At 35.8% G+C, this 23,712-nt stretch overlaps 2 protein-coding genes and 1 long non-coding RNA gene across 3 annotated transcripts; all 3 read right to left on the reverse strand.

Moving 5' to 3' along the window:
* Positions 1-2,320: 2,320 nt before the first annotated feature.
* Positions 2,321-5,399, reverse strand: LOC103442613 (transcription factor MYB101). Its single transcript, XM_008381419.3, has 3 exons — positions 4,924-5,399; positions 3,337-4,291; positions 2,321-2,930 (listed from the first exon to the last, which is right to left on the reverse strand). The coding sequence occupies exons 1-3, from the start codon at positions 5,263-5,265 to the stop codon at positions 2,647-2,649; spliced, it is 1,581 nt and encodes a 526-aa protein (XP_008379641.3). The 5' UTR covers positions 5,266-5,399; the 3' UTR covers positions 2,321-2,646.
* Positions 5,400-9,862: 4,463 nt separating this feature from the next.
* Positions 9,863-11,716, reverse strand: LOC103411267 (probable membrane metalloprotease ARASP2, chloroplastic). The gene has a single exon (XM_008349914.4). It carries the CDS (start codon positions 11,539-11,541, stop codon positions 10,174-10,176), a length of 1,368 nt encoding a protein of 455 aa, XP_008348136.3. The 5' UTR covers positions 11,542-11,716; the 3' UTR covers positions 9,863-10,173.
* A 4,059-nt stretch (positions 11,717-15,775) lies between these two features.
* Positions 15,776-18,686, reverse strand: LOC139193699 (uncharacterized). Its single transcript, XR_011578118.1, has 2 exons — positions 16,807-18,686; positions 15,776-16,725 (listed from the first exon to the last, which is right to left on the reverse strand). It is a non-coding gene; the product is annotated as an uncharacterized lncRNA (long non-coding RNA).
* Between the last annotated feature and the right edge of the window lie 5,026 nt (positions 18,687-23,712).

A 23,712-nucleotide genomic window follows, 5' to 3' on the forward strand; every position in this document is an offset into this window, starting at 1 on the left:
TGTGCCAATGTAGTGAACATTCATGCGTTACCTCCATTCCCTCAGGCCACTATTATTCTCCCACAATCCCCGCAAGCTACCAGTCCTGACTATCTTACATATGATCTGTTGCAAGATATTGCATGAGGTACTTAAATTATTGGATTAACATAAACTCTTACATTAGACTTAGGCCTTCCACAGTGGAGAATAATTAATCATAAAATAGGAAAAACGAAAAATTAAGTAGGTTCCACGCTTAATAGTACAATTTAGCTTTATTGTCACTATTGTAGCAATAATATTATCATAGGAATCAAACTCATCAAGGGTTTTGATTTCTGTTTATATGAATCAAACCACCAGAGCATTGTGGAAGTTCTACTTCCATAGTGGTATGGATAATGATCTGTGTTCCCTCCATAGAGGAACCTACTTGTCCCACCACTTATAATTAACATATCTTCGTTGTATGAACATCAAAACCGGAACCGTCCATTCTCTTTATTATCATCTAAAGATCATATCTGCAAAATTTCATTTACTTTGGAGGTCTTTTAGCTATTCATGCGTATTAAACCAATCAAAGGTTTTGGTAACAAGTAGCACCTCATGATGAACCATTCATTTGTTTGAGGCATATGAAGGGCTAAAAGACATCTAAATTTTTTTTTTTTTTTGTGTGTGGATATAATCTTTAGTTGATAATAAAGAAAATGTGCGGTTCCGATTATGATTTTTGTACGATAAAGATACGTTAATTATAAGTGTGGAAACAAGTAAGTTCCCCATAGGAGGAACAACATTATTATGTGAGTTTGATTCCCCATTTACAAGAGAATCAAGATGTTTGAGTTTGATTGCTATAACATGATTTCTTTAGCGGGGTGTGAGTTTGATTCCCATATACTATAAGAATCAAACTCATGAGACACATTACACTCAACAATTGGAGTTCAAGTTTAAATTCCGGCCCATTGTGTAAATTTACTTTTAATTCATAACAATCAAACTCAAATTCCCAACCCATTGTGAAAAGGTTAAGTTGGAAATATTTGACTCTTGACTGATTTTACATTTCTGCGTATAAGCGAACAATGAATAAGAAAAAGAATGCTATTATTGAAACTAATAATACTTCATTGTGCAAACACTCATAAAAAATTTATATATTTTAAGTCAACTATGAAACGCACGCTACGTACTTCGGTACTTGAACATTGATCATGCCAATGGTTAAGTAGGTATATTTTGTTTTTTTATCCAACTCAACAATTGATCTAGTACATAGATGTGAACCAGAAACTGAAAAAGGTCAAGCAAAATCAGTAACGGATACAAGATATACATTGTTTCCCCATTGACCAATTTCCCTTCCCTCTCGACTCACTGGTTCTATAGTAGTGGTCAATAAGTAAAACTAGTTGAAGTTTACTATTGGCTTTTTTTTTAAAGTTATTTTCTGCACCTTTTTAAAAAAGTTTTTTTGGGCTTTTTAAGGAATTTTAGTGATATATACATCGATCATTACCAATTTATGATGAATTAGAAAAGCAAATGGGGTAGAACTTGAAAAAAAATGTTTGCGTGCATGGTCACTCTCCAATTCAAAAGCAGCAACTCCTATGTTTGATCTTACATTTTCAATACTTTTTTTATTACAACATCAGTGAGGGAAGAAGCCAGGCGGTGAATAGGGAAAAGTGGTTATGCGTGAACCCCTTCTTTTTGCCAAAATAAGCCAACCCAACTTGAGATCGAAGGATGGGTTGGCTCCCGAAGGCTGCAAAGAACACCTCTATATTTAGCAAATTTTCAGTGATATTTTTGGCTGAATTTCGTGATAATGTTGTCTTCTTGTCTCTTGGATTTTGGATTTATTACATCACAAGCCCTAAGTTTGGCATGGCATGTGCTAAAAAATTTAGAAAAAAAGTTAAATTTTAGTGCAGATTAGGAAACGTCACAAATAGATGAAAAATCGTCACGACAAATGTGAGGGTCACATAAACTTTTGTGATGACATTGTTCGGCCACAGCCAACACTCAAAAGTTTCTATTCATTGGGTTGGTTGAGTTCCCTATTTTTTGAAGCATAAAACTTCTCCATTGGGTTCGTTTAATCCAACAGCTAGCATTTTATCATATTATAGAAAATTAAGAAAATTAATTGAAAAAAAAACCCCACAAATTAATAGATATTTAAGAAAGGAAAACATAAAATAAGATAAATTTAACAAGAATCCATGAAATGGTTCTAACTCATGAAGAACTGGTGCCATTAAAGCTGAAACTAAAACTCTAATTAAGTTAAACACTGATGATATATACAACACACGCATAACATAAACAACATTTTGATTTTGGTTTTTGAGTTTAGTTACTCGACTTCAACATAAACGCTGAACTAAAATAGAAGAGAAGTTTCATTAACCCTAAGACAATTTTTGTCTTCCTTACTGCTAGAATAACTAGCCCTAATTATGAAAACTCTAGCTAACTAAAAAGATAAAACCCGCGAGACGGATTCACTAGCCTAGTGAAACTCTCTAGCATACTAACCATATGCACACTAAGCTCTAGTCCTCGTCAGTACTCATATGTATGGACACTCTCACTATCTCTAGTCTGTTGAAGCAGATGATCTCAGCATGAAGCTTTCAATTCTCAGCATATGCCGGGCATGTTGTTCCAGTAGCAAGATCCTAGGGAGCGCTTAACTTCGGATGTTGCCGCAGTGTTGGTCTTGACTGATGGTGTCATTAATGGTGCATTTTGCTGAATCTCTAGACTCACATTGTCACTAGTAACGACACCTGACATCGATGCGCGGTTGGACATGCATCCTTGCACGTACCATGACTCAGACACTGCAGGTGCAGAGGGAAAGTTGAGCAGGTTCAACAGGTCATCATCCATATCCTCTAATGGATCCTCATTTTGTTTCATGCCTGTGCAACAAAACCACAGGATTATACATAGCATATATATATATATATATATATATATATATATATATATATATATATATATATATCGGTATGATCAAATGATAAAAATCAACTTGCTACATTCGTCAAATTTGTTTACTAAATTTTGTTGTCCAAACGTAAAGAGTTAGTATTTCAGTTATAATTTGAGCCCACTAGATATTGTCTAACGACTAACAACATAAAATGCTTATATTGTCATACTATTGATTAAGTCGGTTTATAAATGTGTTTACAAGATAACATTAGTCTAACAAGATAGTATTACCATAACATGCGTACTCTTCTATTCAATTTGGTGAACAATTTTGATGACACTATTAATTACACTAAAACACAAAAGGCATGCAAAAGTTTTTGTATTTACCAATTGCTGACGGAGAGGAGCTACCATCCCTCTGATTGTCAGCACTATTCTCGCCGCTACTCTTCGATTCAACCTGAGCGGTGTCTTCGGCCTCCTCCTCAGCTGACTCTTCCCCCTCCTCTTCCTCCTCTTCCACCATAAGACCTTTCTCTTTACTGGACCACCCTGACGAACAGCTGTCGCCACTCTTTGCTTTCTTATTCGATTTATTCTGAGCCTCCACCAAAACATCATCCAACAGACCACTATTCCCTTGGGACGGCACAGGTGCAATATCATAGTGATCTTCACCAGCGGTATAGCCTGAGCCCCCCATCTGACCCTCACCGAGGCCATTAATACTCAGCAGTGTTTGGTTGGAAGGGAGCTCTGGATTGGACCCTTGAACCAAAGGGGTTGGGTCATAAGTAGGAGGCCCCATGATCATGGAGCTCGGACTAAGATTGTTGTAACCACCAAACCCTCCATGAGAATTGTACTGACCTATCAAGGCTTGGTTTGGAATGTTGCTTTGGTTGAAGAGAGCTGAAGTCGATGACGACCCGAATGGAGAAAACGGGGACAAAGGCGTAGCAAAGCCACCATTTCCATGGAATTGAGTCATGGGATTGGAGTAAAGAGAATAAGAAATGTGGTGGTGGTTTTGAAGAAAGTAATTGTTATTAGGGTTTTGGTGGTCTGAGGTGGAGGAGAAAGTACTTGTGATGTGGTCGTAAAGAGAAAGCTGCGAGGGACTGAAATTGTTAGGTTCCCGAGGCTGAGAGGAAGACAGGAGTGATGAGAATGAAGAAGCAGAAGACGAAGAAGAATGTCTAAGTTGGTGGTGGTGCTGGAAGGCGGCAGCCGGTGCTTCTTGTTGAAGGTCACGAGGGTAAATTGGCAAACCGGCTCTCTGGCGACGCTTCATTCTAGTATTCCAGTAGTTCTTTATTTCATTGTCAGTCCTGCCGGGTAACTGATGATCGATGATATGCCAAAAAAAAAGCAACAGACAAACATGAGCTTCAGAGAAAGAGAAAGTCAAACAAATTGAAAATTAAAGAAAGAAGATAATCAAATAGGTAAGAAAATTAAGGGAAATGGGGAATCTGGTCAAAAAAATGAGATCAGTACCATATATACAATAAGAACACATTAATTTTTTGGCATATACAAGAACAATGGATTCATTATTAATAAAAAAATTTGAGCTAGCAAAACTCAGAAACTAAGATTTTTACACCAAAAAAAAAATTACAAAAAGGGGTTTCAAACTCTGAATCTCTAACTTTACTCAGAGTTTAGAATTTTATACTTCTGAATCAAATAGAATAAGGAAGAGAATCCTCCACTAGGTTTTTATACATTTTAGACAGATAGTCCAAGAAGACCAAAAAAAGGAAGTGAAAGTAACTCAGGTCACAATCAGAATAAAAGATAAGAACGAAAAAAGAAAAGAAAAATCACATAAAAAGGTTTAGACCAAGGGACAAGAAAAAAGAAACAAAGAAAGAAAAAAATTATTCCATAGAGTACATAAATAAAATAAAATAAAATCCAAAAAATAAAGAAAACCAAAAACAAATGAATGAACAACAAAAAATTAACCTGAGAAGCCATACGAGCCCATTTGTTGCCGAACTTAGCGTGAAGCTCGATGATCAGTTTCTCCTCCTCAGGAGAGAGTGAGCCTTTCTTCAGATTAGGCCTCAGATGGTTAGCCCATCTGAGCCTGCAGCTCTTACCGCATCTAGCCAGCCCTGAATTCTTCTGCACCGCATTCCAGTTTCCCTCTCCGTGCTTCTTCACGTACTCAATCAAAATCGCGTCCTCTGCAGCCGTCCAGGGCCCCTTCTTGAGGCTCTGCTGGTGGTGGTGGTGGGAGCCGCCTCTCTGAGCTCCTACCGCCGCCTCATGAACCCCGTCCATGACTCCGCTGTTGAGCATCATGATAATTTTTAGGCCTATACCTAGCTAGCTCTATATTGGTTATATGTGTAGCTACAAGCCTCCTATGTTTCTTTCTTAATTCTTTGAGGTTGGTTTTGTTCAATGTGGCTTTTTGTTTTATGGGATGCTTGAAATGTTACTTTGAGAAATTGGGAGAGAGAGAGAGAGAGAGAGAGAGAGAGAGAGAGAGGAGATGAAAGTTTGGAAGGGTTGATCTTCTCTCTCCTCTCCCAGGGTGTGAGAGAGAAATGCAAGAGAGAAAGAGGGGAGAGAATTGGAATCCGGAGAGAGAAAGACAGATACAAGAAGCTAGAGCTTAGATCTTGTCTCTATTCTAGCTTTGTTTTTGTTTTAGATAGGGATTTCAGATTGAGAGAGAGAGAGAGAGAGAGAGAGGATGATAGGAGAAAGGAGGGTCTCTGAAGTTTGGGGACTTTGGTGGGGAGGGTGAGTGTGTGAGGAGAGAGGAGGGAGGGGGGGGGGGTGATTTATTTAGAGGTATGAGCTTCCATTTCGGTCCGGGTTGCATGCTAAGTGGTACGTCCATGGACACGTTTTTTATGTCCGCCCTTCATTGCTATTAAGCCACACTCTTCCCCTCTTTCACTTCTAGAGCACCATTTTGGACATTTCCACTTCCCCTATTTCTTTTTTCCTATATATAAAGGAAATCAAGTATTGTAAATTCAAATCATATTAATTTCATTTGTTCTTCTTCTTAGGTCAAACTTCAAAGATACATTTTAAGAAATACGTTTGAAATATACCATATACTAAACCAATTTGGACTACATTTACGAACGGCATTGCTCGCCGAACCTCTCACGAGTTCAGAGTTCATGTGGGGTCCATCGAGAGTTAATTACAAAAGATATCTTACCTTTTTAAGACTAAAACGACATGCGGAATTAAAAGGCGGACGACTTTTCTTGGCATTCTTATCCAATCAGTATTGAAAGTTATTATTAAAGTTACGTCAGCTGTGGTCTGTATTATTAGTTTTTGTCGTATGTTATTATGAAATTCTCATCGAACTTATCAAGGGAAGAATTCGCATCGCTGTCTTAAATTTATTCCAGGAGAAATTTTCTCTTTATATTTAAATATATTCGAGCATTTTTTATTTGAAAAATAAAAGGACGGAAAAAACAAAGTTATCACCAATTCTCTTTTTCTGACTCCTTTTATAATTAATTACGTGGATATAAAATATGCAAAATTCGACACCACTTAACTTATAGTGCTTGCTTAAGTTTTTATTTGCGGGGTGAATTTATGAATATGATAAAAATAGTTTAATTTATCAATCAAGATTAAGTAGTACTATTGAAGTTTACTTGACTCACAACATAATTTAAGAGTATCATCATAAGTTTGTCAACTAATATACTTAACAGTGAAATTTTAGTTACATTGGAAGGAACATTTAAACTTAATCTAGTCCTCACTCATTTTCACCTTCCTCTCTTGCTATTTGAGCACTCAATGGCAATTTTGTATTTCTATTAAAATGAACGTTACCTTCTCTTTTATTTTGTATGTTTGTGATTACTTTATATTCACTCCCTTTCTTTCCATCAGTAAATATTTGAATTTTTTTTTCTTCTTTCTATAAAATGCTAATGGCTTTCCTTAAAAACGTATATGCATTTTGACTATATTAATTATTACTTGAACATGGTGTTTTTAGAAAATTTTGTTTATGAGTAATGTGAAATAGTAATTTCTTCTTTTTTAGAAGTTGAGTAGCTTGTTTGGTATGTAAGCAAACAACATGGCGAGAAACTCAATTGGGTCAACCACAATCCTTTGTTCTTTGAATTTCATCCTAAAAGTTATAGAAGTTAACTCTATTTTATTATATTTAGTTGTGGTATGCAGCCTTGTCTGGTACGAAACTATATTCACCAGGATTTTTATTTTTTATTTTTAAGAAAACCTCGACGGTGTGAGGGAATTTTATTGATATCGAAAAAAAGATACACCTAGTAAAACCTAGTAAAGGGGACATAAACCTAACCCCTTATAATAAAAGAAAAAAAGGATAAAAAAAATACATGAAAAGAAAGGAGACATAAACTTTACCCTTCTAGAAATAAAAACAACAAAGATACAAGGAAAAGAGGGGGGACATGAAACCTAATCCCTTTAAAACCGAACCTAAAGGTCTAAATCTGCAAAACAGAACAAGTAACATCACAAGGTTAAGAAAAAAAAACAAGAAAGTGAGACAAACATGTATATCGAGAGACATTAATTTGAGAAGCGGAACCCAAGCAAGCCAACATAGTCTGAAAGCATAACAACACGAACCATCATTGGAGAAGACAATCCCATATTAGCAAAATTGTCTGCAACTGTATATTCACCAGGAATAAAATACAATTTTTTTTCTTAAGACCATTTTTATTTATCATAACTAGAATGAATTGTTCTAATTATTTATTCAAAGTTGTGATGGAGGTATCTAAATGAAATGCTAATTGTTATAGAATTTTGAAAATTAGTTGTGAGTTCAACTACAAGCTGGTGGTTCGGTGATAAATGACGGATTGCGAGATTACTTTCAAACTAAAAACTAGAGATCTCGGGTTCGAAATCTGCTGCTGGTGTGGAAGTCAGACTTGTAGCTAGTGAAAGGCTGAAATACCTCTGTGAGTCTTTCCGGCCCCTGGAATGAATGGATAACCATGGTTTGCCACCAGTTGTTCTTCTTAAAAGAAAAAATAATAATAAATTGTGAGTTCAATTTATACGGATTATTCCCATAAAAAAGTATTAGAAAATGTGATCGTTTTGATTTAATTTTACAATAATGGAATTAGTTTTCGTAGTCTCAAGTTCAGAATCTGTGGATCCATGTCTTAAAATATTGTAATTGTTACTCAGTTACATTTACATTTGTTACTCAATCGTATTACATGTGTAATTGTCGTGTTAATATCATATTTATACAATAATCTTTTTCAATGCCTATTACATGTAGAAGATTTGTACAATTTACATGATACTTTTAATCACTCTTTTACATTATTTAAATTTAAACTTATTATACTTTACAAGCTTTTTTATACACATTTTTCGGTCAAGTAGAGATAATGTCGAAAACAATTAATGACAAGTATTTCAATGAATAATCTATAATATTTTGATTAAGTTAATAATATAAAAAAACAAATACAGACATATATTTTTCATAAAATATTTTTGTATGAACTTACATATTCGTTTCTTATCAATTTTGTGTCGAAGCTTTGGTTAACAAGCTTGTTCCTCAATGTGTTAGCATAGTATACTTTTCTTGTAGACATTGCATAAGTTGCAAATTCAATTTTTTTTCTCATATTACTTTGTACAAATTAAATAAACAAACAGAGAATGAGAAAATCATTTATCTTTTTTCATTTGAATTTAAGTAACAAAAGATACATTTTGTTGATTTTTAAAATTCCAATCACAAGACAATCATGAACTACAAAAGATTGCGGCCCATAAAGGCTTTCAGGCCCATGTAGAATAAAGCCAAATATAAATCATATCTTTTTGAAGGATTAAAGAACTTTAGATATAATAGTTTAAAACGCACTACTATAACACTATCAATCAACTACTCAAACACTACAAACTTTTAACTAAAACACTACCCATGCACTTTAAAGACACAAAAAAGGGACTTTCAATGAGACTTACCAAGAAATCATTTGAAAATTCTCTCAAATGTATTGCTCTAGTATTTTCTAATTTTGTATTGCATTACTAACAATTTTAGCCTAATCTCAATGAAGCTTTATAGTCCCATATAAAAGTGCACCAGTACGCTTTGTGATAAAGGTATCTAAAAGCCTTCCTCTTTCTCTCAAATAGTGCCGCGCGACACACACCCACGACATGGAAGTTTCTCAACTTAGATACGAGTCAAGGAGTGATCTTCTGACTTCTAAATACCAACACCAAAAATAAAAACAAAGGTTTGATATCTTCACCACATCTTCTAACCTCTGCATCATCGCTTACGGCACATCTTCTAACTTGTGCAACCTGACTTCATACTCCGAAGACCGAAGTAGCACCAGAGTATACCATATGATCTTCAAATCAATTGGTGCCGTTTGCATTCAAATAAGGAAGAATGACTTTTAAAGACCAACTCAACATAGCTAACTCCAATATAAAGTCTGAAAGTATATCTATTGGTCTGTATTAAGTCTCTCTTCCAAGACAATTTCGCATTTCTTTCTAATCATTGTGCTGGAAACAGAAAAACTTACTACATTGATTCTCCGGAGGACGAGAAACCTCCTTCTGCATCGTGAATTCAAGTTGTTGCCACTTGTGTTTAAATTCTAACACAACACAATAGAGGTGCAAACCACACCTGGAAAAAATTGCTATGACTCTACTTGCTAGTAACATTTAACAAAGCTAAGTCCTGATAGAGGTCTTGAACCCGTCAAATCTAACAAAGCCGGACTCATTTAGTGTTTCATTTCGTACACAAAGAGCATGAGCAGCAATCAAACACCAGTGATGACTCCACTGTTTTACGCATAAATTTTCTGATAAACACAAACCCAATTACCAAATATTTGCCACAGAATTTGAGTATAACAGTTATATTCATGGACTTTCATAAGTCAAAGCAAAAATGTAAACAATGTTGCCAACGGGGTTTATAAAAAATTATGATTTACAGGACCATAAAGAACCACATTTTGTTAAACAACTTGAAAAGAGAAGATGCCCGAAGTACCTTCTACACATTGTTCGAATCAAAGCAACGATATATGTCGAGAATCCCCAATGTTCTTGGTTTGTTTCCTTCTTCAGGCATCAGATGATCTAATGCCAGCACCACAGGGCTTTCCCGGAACCCAAGTTACATCCAAACTTCTGAGATTTTGCAAGCAATTACAACATGTCCTTGATAAAATCGAGATTAAGCGTGTCCTTAACGATAAGGAACAATCCTAGGAAAAGAACAAGGGTTATCCCTGATGACATAATCCCCTGCTCTACTTCTAGAGGGAGCTTTCGCCCGCCCCTAGCAGCCTCTATGAGGATGAAAGCCAAGGTACCACCGTCTAAAGCAGGTAGCGGAAGAAGGTTGATTACTGCAAGGTTGAGATTAAGCAAGGCTGCAAACTGATAGAGTCCATCAATATTTGACCTTGCAACTTCTGCCCCTACAGCTATGATTGCAACTGGACCTGAAACCTTACTAGCTGTCTGTGAGAAGTTTAGAAAAGTCTGCTTTAAACTATCTAAAACATTAGATGACAAGCCCCAAAATTCTCTCCCAGTATAATTAAAAGCTTCTGAAACACTTTTAGGTTTAACTTTCGTAAACTTAACATTTGGCGATAATTGCACTCCGATTTTGCCTGTTCCATCATAATTCTCATCCGGTGTGATCCCAATTTCAAAATCCTGCTGTCCCCTCGCAACCTTAAGAACCACATTTCTTTTGGGATTCTGCTTAATCACATCAACAATCTCTGAAACACCATTAGGACCTCCTCTTGGCAATTCATTTCCGTTAACCTTAAGGATCACATCACCGGCAAGCAACCCATCTCGGGAAGCAGCGGAGAATGGGCGAACCTCGGGCACAAGCACCCCAGGATAGGCCTCTTGTACAGGCAAACCAACAGACAACACTTGAGTAAGTATTATAAGATAGGCAAAAATAATATTGGCAACCACACCAGCTGAAACCACAATTATTCTATCCAATATTGGCCTGTTCTTAAGCAGATTCTTATCGTCAACTGGAATATCACTATCTGGATCATTATCTGGAAACCCCACAAACCCACCTAGAGGAAAAGCTCTAATAGAATACTCCACATTGTTTGCATTGAATTTAGCTAAAATTGGACCAAAACCAACTGCAAACTTACTTACATGGATGCCTTGGAGATAAGCAGCAAGGAAGTGACCGCTCTCATGGACAACAATTATGGCCGTTAACACAGCAGCCGCCTCCAAAACCGACTGAGCACTTTCAAAGTTGCCATAGTCGAACCCAGGAATCGCACAAGTCCTAAACTTGAACCTTTTCCCATGTGGGCACCTGCCATTTTCAATGAAAAATCGATCCTTGCAGTGAAAACCAAGGTCTGGTGAAGAAAATGAGCAGCAAATGGAAGAAGATGGAGGTTTTGGGTGGTGGGTTTTGGGTTTTGATGGAAAATCAGATATGGGTGATTTGGAATTGGATAACTTGATGAGAGAGAAAGAAGAGGAGGGTGGAGAAGCTGAGAGATTAATGATCATGGTTTATTTCTGTGGTTTTCTGGTAGGTGTTGTTTTAAGAAGGTGAGGTTTGGTTTTGTGATGGAGGAGGGATTGGATAATTCATAATGTCCTCCCTTTTTTGGGTTTTGTGGAGGGCAACTCAACTGAATCATTTGTCTTCCCTCCCTCATATTTTTCAGCATTCGGGTCATCGGGTGTGTCGTGTTCTCTGTGCTTTCTTTGGTTTTTGGATTAGTTTCTGTGCTTTTTAGATGGGCCTGTGGGCTGTGTCGTCAATAAAAAGAAGGTCGTGTAATCCGGTCTGGTAGAAAACCATCGACGACGTCTTTGTAGCGATATTTCAAGTAAATCATACATCGTTATATGAAAAGTTCTTTTTTTAATTACCTGCAAGATTTGATTTGCAGTCGAGAATCTTAAACGTTAAGACTCTTTGATTTTATTTATAAGAGAACAAATAATTAAGTTTGTTGAGTAATTAGAAAGATAGACATATCAATGCATAAATCTAAAGTTTTATTGTTGATATTTTGAGTTTGTCAGAGCAATCGAACTTGGGTGAAAAGAGGCAGACAGACTGCCTTAACACCCACAAATTTTAAATTTTATTATTTGAATAATTTCACAATATTTTAGTGGCTACCCTTATCATTTTTTGGTTTTCCAAATGAGTTTCACCCTAAAAAAATTGTAGTTGTACACAATTCCCATGACTCAAGGATGGCTTTTGCTTTTCATTGTTCAAAATCCATATCCATTTTATGGTAGTCTCATTTAAAGGTAGGAGGGCCCTAAAACTTGACCCAATGGTGTTTCCCCATGGTTTACTTGGCCCAGTTGAGGTTGCCAGAATGCTTTGCATACATGATGCACGAGGTTTTAAGTTCTTATCTTCTTCACCAGCAGGTGTGTGTTCATCTCATATTGGTTGTTTGATTGCTTGGAAACTTGCGTGTAAATCTGAGTATGCTAAGGTTATAATTACAACATATTTGTATGTGGCATGCTGTAATTTTCGAGTAATGAGAAATAACTCATTAAATATATAGAACTAATTGCGTTCTATAGTATAAAATCATGATAATAATCATACAAATGTGTAAACTACATAATAAAAGTATAAGTATTCTTAGTCATTAGTACTGTGGTAGCAAATTTATGTCGTTTTCAGTCTTGATGAAATTGTACCTACAAAACAAATAAACACTTTTGATCAAGGCCAAAGCCACACGCGAGCCCACGAGGTGTTGGGAGAGGGAGGGGGTTTGGCCAGCAAATCTTCGATACCTAAGTTAGTTTCTTTGTAAAAAGAAAGTTTATGACTTTAGTGCATAAGAGCATTCTCATCACTTATGAATAAAAGTCACGTATCAGCTCCAATATTTTATGTACTATTTTTTGCTTCACAAGTAATTGACCAACTTAACGAATTAGAATACTGTTATTTCCCTCAAATCAAATGCAAAATCTAGCAAAAGATAAGAAAAGGTGAAAGATCTTTTGTTTGGAAGGAACAAGACGGCTACAACAAAAGGGTTTGCTTGCAAAAGTAAGCTTTTCGAAAGGAAGAAGAAGCTACTATTTGGCTTTACAGGGTACTTTGAATTTGAACATTGTCACACCAATTATTAAAGAGCTGGTGAAAAGGAAAATAAAACTTAATTAAAAGTAATCAGATATTTCCATGATTTCTACTCAAAATCCAAACATATCTGCTAAGTGGGACTAGGATTTGATTTCTTAGGAGGCAAGACAAACGGAGCAGAGAAAAGTTGGAATCCATCAAATTATCAAAAATTGAAAGGGGGCCATGGGTCCTTGTCAATAGCCCCATAAATGATAAATCTAGCAGCTCTGGTTGCTATCTTCTTCTTGACCCACCCACCACCTACCCACACAACCTTCACAAAGAGCCCTTCGACCAGCAACTGATGCTATTGATGATGTTTCTCTGACATCAATGCATGGCCAAGCTTAAATGCTACTCGAGAGAATCTTTTCGTTTTTCACGTCCAACCATCTAATATCAATAATTATATCGATAGGTTATTGATTGTCGATATAATGTTTATATTACTGAGATTATATTTTGATACTTTGGTATTGCATAGCTGTCGAAATGTTTATCAATAAAAATCTACATGAAAAAGCAAGTAATGACGTCGTATCATCTTATTAAGTAACGTGACCGAAGTAGTTTTTTATCTTAATTTTGAAGAAAGTTATGAATACAAGTAATTGCACTACGCGATCTTTTTGTCCAAGATACGCACAAAGGAAACCCTTCATTAAGGTCTATCAAAATGTGCCTATGTGAGATCTGAATGCAGGTGTCTTGTTATGTATGTTTTGAACAGGTATGTTATGTGACACGATTATCGTACCCAATACTTTCTCCTAGTATTTGCTCTTCAAATCTTTGCTTCTTTTTTTCTTTTCACTATAAAGGTGTATGAATACATGTAAAATGAAAGTACTAGTACCAACAGGATCTTCTCTGGATTCTTTGGTGAGGATCCTAGAGATCCATAAATCGTGTCCGTTCATCATACATCGTACGATCAGGTACTATTTGTATTTAATTTTAAATAAAAATATTTAAAATGATTTCTGATCGCACGATATATGATGAACAAATATGATTCACGAATCCCCGGGATTCTCATATAGAGGATCCGGATTCATACTAGTATACACCCTTTTTGTTTCAATATTAGTAATTGAAGGGTAAAAAATAGAATGATAGTTTGAAGTCATATCGAAGAGGATGACTTGTATAACACATGTATACCATTAATGAAAAAAAGATAAAGGCATGTTTAAGTTTTTTTCCACATATTTTTGTTTTATTGAAATGAGACATCACATGCTTATATTCCTATGTCATCTAAGTTGTTTTCCGTATCAAGAGGCTTTAGTAAAAGTTTTATAACGATGAAATGAAAAGAAGGTCAAACTTTTGAGTCATGTCACATAAGAAGATGATCTCTAGGGTGAGTATCAAACCAACCGATTCGAATCACTTTGGTTTGGTTTTGACCAATAAAAAAAGTCAAATAATTTAAAATTTGAATTGAACCAATATACTTTTGGTTTTATTCAGTTTTGAAGGAAAACTAATGAAAAAGGCTTGAAAACTTTGAGTTTTAATGATAAGGACAAAATAAAGGGTAAAGTGAATAGTACCATGATTGACTTTTTAGTGTAAAAATATGGTTTTTCGTTAAAGTGAACAGTACCGGATGTTTTTCGTTAAAGTTCCCCAGTTTTGATACTTTTGAAACTAACTAAAACCAAAACCCAACCATGTATCTTTTAATTATTAATTAATTTATTTTAAAATATCAACTTATTATAAGTTAATTATTTAGAGGTTTTACCATACACATATTATTAGTTGTAATGATTATTAACAATTAAGAGATTTTTTATATCAGGTTGTAAATCTACTCGAAATAGATCGAGCTTGCACCGAGTTTGGCTTGTGTTTGGTTCGTCAAAGCTCGACTCATGAAAGAACCAAGCCAAGCCTAGTTCGTCTTGATTTAAAAACAAGTCAAGCTACCATGTATTTGGAGGCCCAAGTCAAAGACAATCTTTCTGTTTATTTTTTATAAAATCGAACCAACCAACTTACTATATGAAAGAAATAGCTCGAAACAACTTGAGCTCAGTATCGAACTTGAACTTTTTAAGGTTGCTCAAGCTCAGTTTGAATAAGAAGCAAGCCAAGACTAGCTCAAGCTCAAAAATTATTAAACAAGCTAAACTTAAGAACATTGATATTGGTTCGACTCGCCTCCTTTACAGCCCTATTTATATGTATTTTATTCTTATGTGAGTTTGTAATTAATAAATTGTTTGCTAGCATGAGATTGTATTAAATTAAAACTTAGTTCTATTTGACTTGATAAACTTTTTATGTCTCGAAAAACTTAATCTTTCAATCGAATTGGAATGCGTGAAATGTTTGGATGTTTAAAATATTAAAACTCTTGAAATGTTGAACTTTTTTTATTGATACGTTCAATAAGCTTACTGACTGAACCAAACCAATTCCCAATGATTTGGTTTGATTCGATTTCAATGGTGATATTGATCAAAACCGAATCATTCTCTCTTTTTCTGTTTAGATTTCTACGGACAAACATTTTTACAACTATGCAATCGAAGTATCAAGATATAGTATCATATGGAGAGAGTAATGTCGGTAGTTATCAATATGGTAAATTGAAAAGGACCACATGACAAGAAACAACAAAAGTGCATTACCCCTTCCATAAACATGAAATTAGCCTCCAACACAGTTTATTACATTGTCGGTAGTTATCAATATATATATATATATGGTAAATTGAAAAGGACCACATGACAAGAAACAACAAAAGTGCATTACCCCTTCCATAAACATGAAATTAGCCTCCAACACAGTTTATTACATGTACTCATGTGATGTGATCATATTAAAGCACGAAAACACAACAGACAATAATTTCTCAAGATATTATAAACAAGTAACCAAAAGGGTTAGGATTTCTTACCAATTTATTTGGTAACAAATTGAGAAAACTCATATAACGTACTCTAGTGCTTTTCTTTTAGCATAGACACTCTTTCTTTCATCCATTACTTAAAAAGATAAAGATCATACACATACAATTACATGTACAAAACAAGTAAACAACAACACTCCTTTTTTTTATTTTTTATAAATGTTATATAAACAAGGAGACGTATATGATCGGCTATATGTAATTTTCTTTCCATAAACCACACATATAAATACTCAATTGGGCGTTTTGTGAGAGATTCGTTTGTTTCATAGATTATATCTCCATAAGTCTACAAAACCGATTAACCGGCTCAATACTCGCAGTTGTATGAAAGAATCTTTTCGGTGTTGCGCATATGAGATACGTTGATACAGTGATAGATACATATATTCCTTAGACTAGCCGTTGGAGAGCTAGTACTTGGCCACAGAGATGGTGAAATGTTTAATGCAAAGCCAAGAGAAAGAAAAGGGACGTAGGACCTACTCACATTGCAGTTATGGTTACCGATTCACCAGCTCGGTTCTGGATCTGAGATTCCTGAAGCCTTTGGTCCATATCTAATTAATACGATGCCTTGACAGTCCTTCATGCATGTCTGTTTTCTCTCTCCCCAAGTCTCTTTCACTTTTAATGTTTTTAGAGTTTTCTGTAATTTTTTCGTCATCTGAAATTTTAGATCAGTTCTATTCCTCTAGTGAAAACGAAACAACGAATGAATGGTTTATACCTCAAGATATATACAACTGTGAACTGTTCTATCTTCTATGTTCGAGTCAATGGTAATAGCCACAGTTAGGTACAATTTATATATGCTGGTCCTGCACAAACATAGGTTTGAACGTGCTACGGAAAGCAACAGAAAATCAAAGAATTAGAGAAAAGAAGAACAAACTGAATACAAAGTCGTATTATTATTCCAAACCTACCACATAACGTGAAAATACATCTTATCAAACTTAAATTATATTGAGTTACAAGAGGATATTAACACCTAGTGCATGTTACAAGGAATAGGAATTGAATTCATTTTGGTTCTTGAGCTCCTTGCATTTGCTAAAGTATATGTATGACAGTATGAGAATCATTTAACTTCTTAATTTTACTTCATGTGTTTAATAACACGTGAAATAAGAAAAATGCTAGTTTTTCCATGAAATCCGTAATCAAATACCTAAACTTTAAGAATCAGATAAATTAGCCCAATGCACTCTTATTTCCTTACTTTCCCCTATTTCTAAGTTCTCTTATTCCTTCTCTTATATCTTTAAGTAAACATGCCCCTAATTCTGAAACAAACAGGAAAGCAATCTAAGTTATCTAACCATAACATAAAATATGAAAGGAATCATAATCCTTATCTCACTAGAAAATCCTAAGACATAAAATACCAGAATACTCTAACATATACATAAAATACGCACAAAGATCATGCGTGTATGATGAGTTGATTACACGATCTTAAAATTTAAGCAATTTTGAAGCATTGCTCCTGCTTTAAGGTTCCTGCTGGATTTATTTTATTTAACATATACATAAAATACTAATTTGATATCTCATTTGTGTTAAAGCAAGAAAGAACGTGTTTTCTTCTCTTTCTTTTGTTTTTATAATTTATTTGTTTTTCTGTTTCAAAAAATCTGGAAGGATCTTTCTTCCTAGATAATTGAATATACAATGATATAGTGGGAGAGAAGGGCATGGCCCGACCTGGAGCATCTGCCCTTAATTTTCTACCTACTCTCTTGAATGACAATCACCTACATCATCATGCTTTTTTCAGCACCTTTCCAATTTCCAAATAATTATCTTTGTCTCTCTCTCTCTCTCTCTCTCTCTCTCGCTCTCTCTCAGACATATGGTATCACCAGTCGGCAGCAAACCCTAGCTAGCGGGGAGGAGGTGATGATATACGCATATATGTTATGATCATTTCAAGTTTCTTTCCAATTTTCTTTGCCTAATTGGTTTGATATATAGAAGGTATATATATGGATCTAATAGGAAGCATGCATGGATGTACAATTATATCTTAACACAAAAGACTATTTCTAATAGAACCCAGAGAGAATCAATTAAAAGAAAAATTAGCGCTTAAATCATGGGGTTTCTAATAACACCCAGGGAGAAATTGAGGCTCTAGGAATAAAAGAAGGAAGGGGGATTTTGATCAAGAACAACATACCATGAATATCTGATGATGAGTTGAAGGGATGGATGGAGAAAGATGCAAAAGGAGATATTGACGCGGCTCAATTAGAATCGTATGGCTAAGTCTCCGATATTAGCCACGCGTTCAAATTGAGGCGCGCCAATACCTTTGCTATGTATTCACAACTTTCTCCATCAAAACCTAGAAATTGAACCAGACTTTCTTCTGTGCGTGCATCTTCTTCCTCCATAACTACTGAAAAACCCAACTGCAGCTCTCTCTCTCTTAAAAGTTGCTTTTTATAGACAAAAACGGCCAGTTTGATGCATTTATCTCCTTTCTTCTGTTTTGACTTATTAGCTAGCTTTTGGCATCTCGCCCACACTGCCTAAACGGAAGCAAAAGACGAAGGCTCATAAAACTCACCTGTCCCAACTTGAAACGGTTTTTGTGTTTATGTACGTATTGCCAATTTGGCAATATTTTGACTCATATTTATGATGAAATTGGGTTCCACCATAAAACCAATTGGTAATATGGGAAGTAGCCTAAGATCATATAAGCACATAGTAAACCTTGTCTCTCACCGATGTGGGACAACTCTCAACACGCCCTCGCACGTGTGGCGGATTTTCAAGCCTACACGTGGACAATAACTGGATGACGTGGACCGCGTGTGGCCATTTGGATTCACACGAAGACAACCCGCTCTGATACCAAGAAAAGAATGCTTTTATTCTTCTCAATGAGAGGTATTTATACAAGGTGTACAACCATAATGTAATAGGAAGAAAACTAATTACATGAGATTACACGGAATTGATATCAATTAGGAATCCTACCTAAAATACAAAGTCAACACTCCCCTTCAAGTTGGTGCATATATGTTACTCATGCCCAACTTATGTAAGAAACTTGAAAACTTATGACTTGAAATAGCTTTCGTGAGGATATCTACCAACTGATCTTCTGTTCTTATTGTCGGTACCTCAATTATTTTTTCTTCTAATTTTTCTTTGATGAAGAACCGATCAACTTCAACATGCTTTGTTCTATCATGTTGAACTGGATTATGTGCAATGTCACGGGCAGCTTTATTATCACAAAATAATTTCATGGGCTGATCATGTAGTATACCAAATTGCTAAGCATGAGCCTAAGCCACAAAATTTCACAAATCCCCAAAGCCATACCTCTATATTAAGATTCTGCACTGGAACAGGCAACCACATTCTATTTCTTACTTCTCCATGTAACCAAGTTACCCCCAACGAATGTAAAGTAACCTGATGTTGAGCGCCTATCGTCAATCGAACCTGCCCAATCTGCATCAGTATAAACTTGAACTCTAAGATAATTATTCCTTTTAAACAAAATTCCTTTGCCGGGACTTCCCTTCAAATATCTCAAAATTCTCATCACTGCATTCATATGTTATTCTCCGGGATCATGCATGTATTGACTCACTACACTTAAGGCATAGGCAAGGTCCGGTCTTGTGTGTGCCAAGTACATTAAACGACCTACTAACCTTTGGTATCTCCCTTTGTCAACTGGTACTTGATTAGGATCAACGCTAAGCTTCAATCCTTCCTCTAATGGTGTAGCTACTGGTTGACAAGCTGACATGCTGGTTTCGTGCAACAAATCAATAATATACTTCCTCTGTGATAAGAAAATTCCCGAACTCCTTCTCAATACCTCAAGCCCCAAAAAATATTTCAAAGATCTAAGGTCATTCATCTCAAATTCTGTAGACAAATATCTTTGCAAGGCTGCGCGTTTTTCTGGGTCATTACCTGTTACCACCATATCATCTACATACATAATAAGTGCAGTAAGTTTCCCATTTAGTCTTTTCAGGAACAGAGTATGATCAGAGTTACTTTGTTTGTAGCCAAATGCTCTCATAGATTTTGTGAATCTTCCAAACCATGTCCGAGGGGATTGTTTTAAACCATATTGGGATTTCTTCAACCTACACACTTTTCTTTTGTATCTATCTGGAGCATTACATCATGGTGGAAGATCCATATAAATCTCTTTTGTCAAGTCTCCATGCAAGAAGACGTTCTTCACATCGAACTGTTGTAAGGGCCAATTAAGATTTGCAGCCAAGGACAACAAAACACGAACTGTGTTGATCTTGGCTACAGGTGCAAATGTATCTGTGTAGTCGATTCCATATTTTTTTAGTGTATCCTTTTGCTACCAGTCTTGCCTTGAAACGATCCACCGTCCTATCTGCTTTGTATTTCACAGTATAGACTCATTTTCATACCACAAGTTTCTTGCCAGTTGGCAAGTCTGTGATCTCCCAAGTAGCATTCTTCTTCAAAGACTTCAACTCTTCATTCATTGCCGCTTGCCAACGTGGATCAGCTAAAACCTCATGCACACTGTTAGGAATATATATAATAGATAATTGATGCACAAACGACTTATTTGATTCTCACAGGTGACTGGTAGACACATAATTACTTAACGGGTATAACACATTAGACTCAGGGTTGAGCTTACTCACCGGATACCTAGTTTTGCATTTAGGGTCAGCTTCATAAGTAAGTTTAGAAATACCTTGGTTAGCGCGATCAGGAAGACAACGTGGTGGTGGTGCATCTAGGATCGAAGACGATTGATTATAGTTATTAGGACTCAAGATCAACTGTGAGGTAGCTGGCGACACAGGGCTGTCCGGTGGTGAGGAGACTGGCAGTGAGTTATCTAGCGATGTCGACTCGTCCCTTTTAAGGTTTTCAACATTGTTTCCATGTGAATGATCACCACTTGTCTCCAAGACATTACCACTTAATTCCAATTCATTCACATCATTATTTTCGTGTGAATGACCACCACTTATTTCTAAGACATCACCGCTTAAATCCAAATCATTCACTCTATCTATATCCGGAATAGTATAATCAAGAGTTTGAACTTCTTTCTGATTCTCCCCCTGAAGTTAAGACTTAGGATTGGCAAAGTACATATCATTCTCATGGAACGCAACATCCATAGTGACAAACAACTTATTTGTCGATGTGTGATAACAACGGTATCTTTTCTGCCTTGATGCATACCTCACAAACACACATCGTAAGGCTCGAGGTTCAAGCTTACTTCGCTGTTGTTTATGAAGATGAACAAAGGTCACACAAGCAAACATATGAGGTGGAAGATTAAGGACTGCTGGAGCATCAACATGTGAAGAAAGTGCCTGAAGGGGTGTCTGAAAATCAACCAATCGGGATGGAACACGATTAAAGAGATACGCAGCTGAGGTGAGAGCTTCTCCCTAATAAGATAACGGGAGACACGCCTTGAGTAAAGAAGCACGAACAACCTCCAGAAGTTGACGGTTCTTGCGTTCGGCAACCCCATTTTGTTGTGGAGTATATGGACATGTAGTTTGATGAACAATCTCATGATGATCAAGAAAGGCACGAAGTTCAGAGTTAACATATTCACCACCATTATCACTCCTGAGAACCTGTATTTGTGACTTATATTGTACTTGTACCGTTTTGTAAAACTGTTGAAACAAAGAAGTAACTTCACTTTTGGATTTCATCAAACAAACCCAAGTCATACGTATGTAGTCATCAATAAAAGTAACGAACCAATGGCGTTTTAAGAGTTGTCCCACATAGGTGAGGGACAAGGTTTGCTATATGCTTATATGGTCTTGGGCTACTCCCCATATTGCCAATTGGTTTTATGGTGGAACCCCAATTTCATCATGGTATCAGAGCGGGTTGTCTTCGTGTGAAGCCAAACAGCCACACGCGCTCCACATCACCCAGTTGTTCACGTGTAGGCTTGAAAATCCGCCATACGTGCGGGGGAGTTGTCCCGCATCGGTGAGGGACAAGGTTTGCTATGTGCTTATATGGTCTTGGGCTACTTACCATAAAACCAATTGGCAATATGGGGAGTAACCCAAGACCATATAAGCACATAGCAAACCTTGTCCCTCACCGATGTGGGATAACTCTCAACAATTTCCCTAATTTATTTTCTGCTTAGTGCTTAACCTTTAACTAGTCAATGACTCCACGTAGGGCTATTCATTATTTGTTGTGAAATAGGAGAATTTCTTGCATGTAATCGAAATATGTCCCTTTAAATAAGTATAACACTCATTCACAGGATAAGTGTTATATTCGCATGGAATATACTCTCAGTTATAGCTAAGTATGTCAAAGAGAGAAAAAAAATCCTTGCTTGCAAGTGTGTTTGGAAATATTTTTATATGACTGAAAAAACTTTTGAAGAAAGTTCTTTGAAACCAATTTTTAGTAAAAGTGCAAGTAAATCTTTTAAAAAGCACTTATATGAACATATTTAGGTTAAAGCGTTTGGAACTCAAAAATGCATTCACCAAAAGCACTTGCAGCACACATAACTGGTGCTTCTTTCAAGATGCATTTCAAGTGTTTTTGGGGTCTGAAAACGTATTCACCAAAAGCGTTTTCAGTCATTTTAAAAACACTTCCAGATGAGTTGGCATCACATATTTGATGTTAAGCATGAGAAAAACTTTCTTGCAACGCACCCGTGGAATCCCAATTAAGCTGAAAAGTAGCCTCTGGATGATCTAGAAGCATATATACAAATTATAATAATTTATAATTTAAAATGAAATTACGAGATTGTAATTATTATTCTAATGATATTCCTCTTCATTTGTAAGTGAGAGGTTTTAGGTTCGATTCTCACCAAATGCGAGTTTGAATCACATTATTCCTAACTCATTGTGAGGTTTAGTCCACTCCCTCCACCCTTTTAGTGTAGACACAATCGTTCGTTAATAAAAATAAATAAAAAATAAAAAAACTAATTATTGCTACCGACTACTCATATATTGGACCAACTTTTCCAAGGACTTGGCTCCCACATACCAAATTAAGTCTTAAAGCGAAATCCAAGTATGTGGTGATTTCTAGAGTTAGGTGAGTAGGTACAACCCCAAAATATATTATGGAAAATGTTGTTCAAGAACAGAAAATTCTCTGCACTTAGCATCAGTGTATGTCCAACTGGTTATCTAGGCAACAACATGATCAAACTACATAGATATATAGTTTGGCCATACTGTTATACAGAGCATACACAGGGTAGTTTAAGCTAGACTATGCAAATTAGGTTAATTAACTTTGTTCTGTATATGTACCCAATTCTGCTTCTTGAGTCCCTTGTTACAACATATCTTGGGACAGATTAGTCCAGTAAACACTTATTGTGTTCTTATTATGAAATCTAAGGAATTAAGAAAAATGGAGCCATATGGAATGGTATGACAACTATTAGAAGGCATGAGAAAATTCTCAAAATTTAAGATTGAATAGTATGACAACCTAACACCATTTAAAGTATACCTCAACACTAGGATTGTTAGGAATCCTAATAGAAACAAAATATCAAAATACCAAAAATATCATTAAAACTTAGAATAATGTTAACCTAGTAAACATTGAAATTCAACAT

The sequence above is a fragment of the Malus domestica genome, chromosome 17 (genome assembly GCF_042453785.1).
Source record: "Malus domestica chromosome 17, GDT2T_hap1".
Lineage (NCBI taxonomy): Eukaryota > Viridiplantae > Streptophyta > Magnoliopsida > Rosales > Rosaceae > Malus > Malus domestica.

Excerpts from the sequence above, each read along its gene's own strand:
- LOC103442613 (XM_008381419.3), bottom strand. The coding sequence starts at position 5,265 with ATGATGCTCAACAGCGGAGTCATGGACGGGGTTCATGAGGCGGCGGTA. Across the intron at positions 4,292-4,923 it reads GGGCTCGTATGGCTTCTCAG|TTACCCGGCAGGACTGACAA; the intron begins GTTAATTTTTTG and ends ATCGATCATCAG. Across the intron at positions 2,931-3,336 it reads CTCCTCTCCGTCAGCAATTG|GCATGAAACAAAATGAGGAT; the intron begins GTAAATACAAAA and ends TTTGTTGCACAG.
- LOC103411267 (XM_008349914.4), bottom strand. The coding sequence starts at position 11,541 with ATGATCATTAATCTCTCAGCTTCTCCACCCTCCTCTTCTTTCTCTCTC.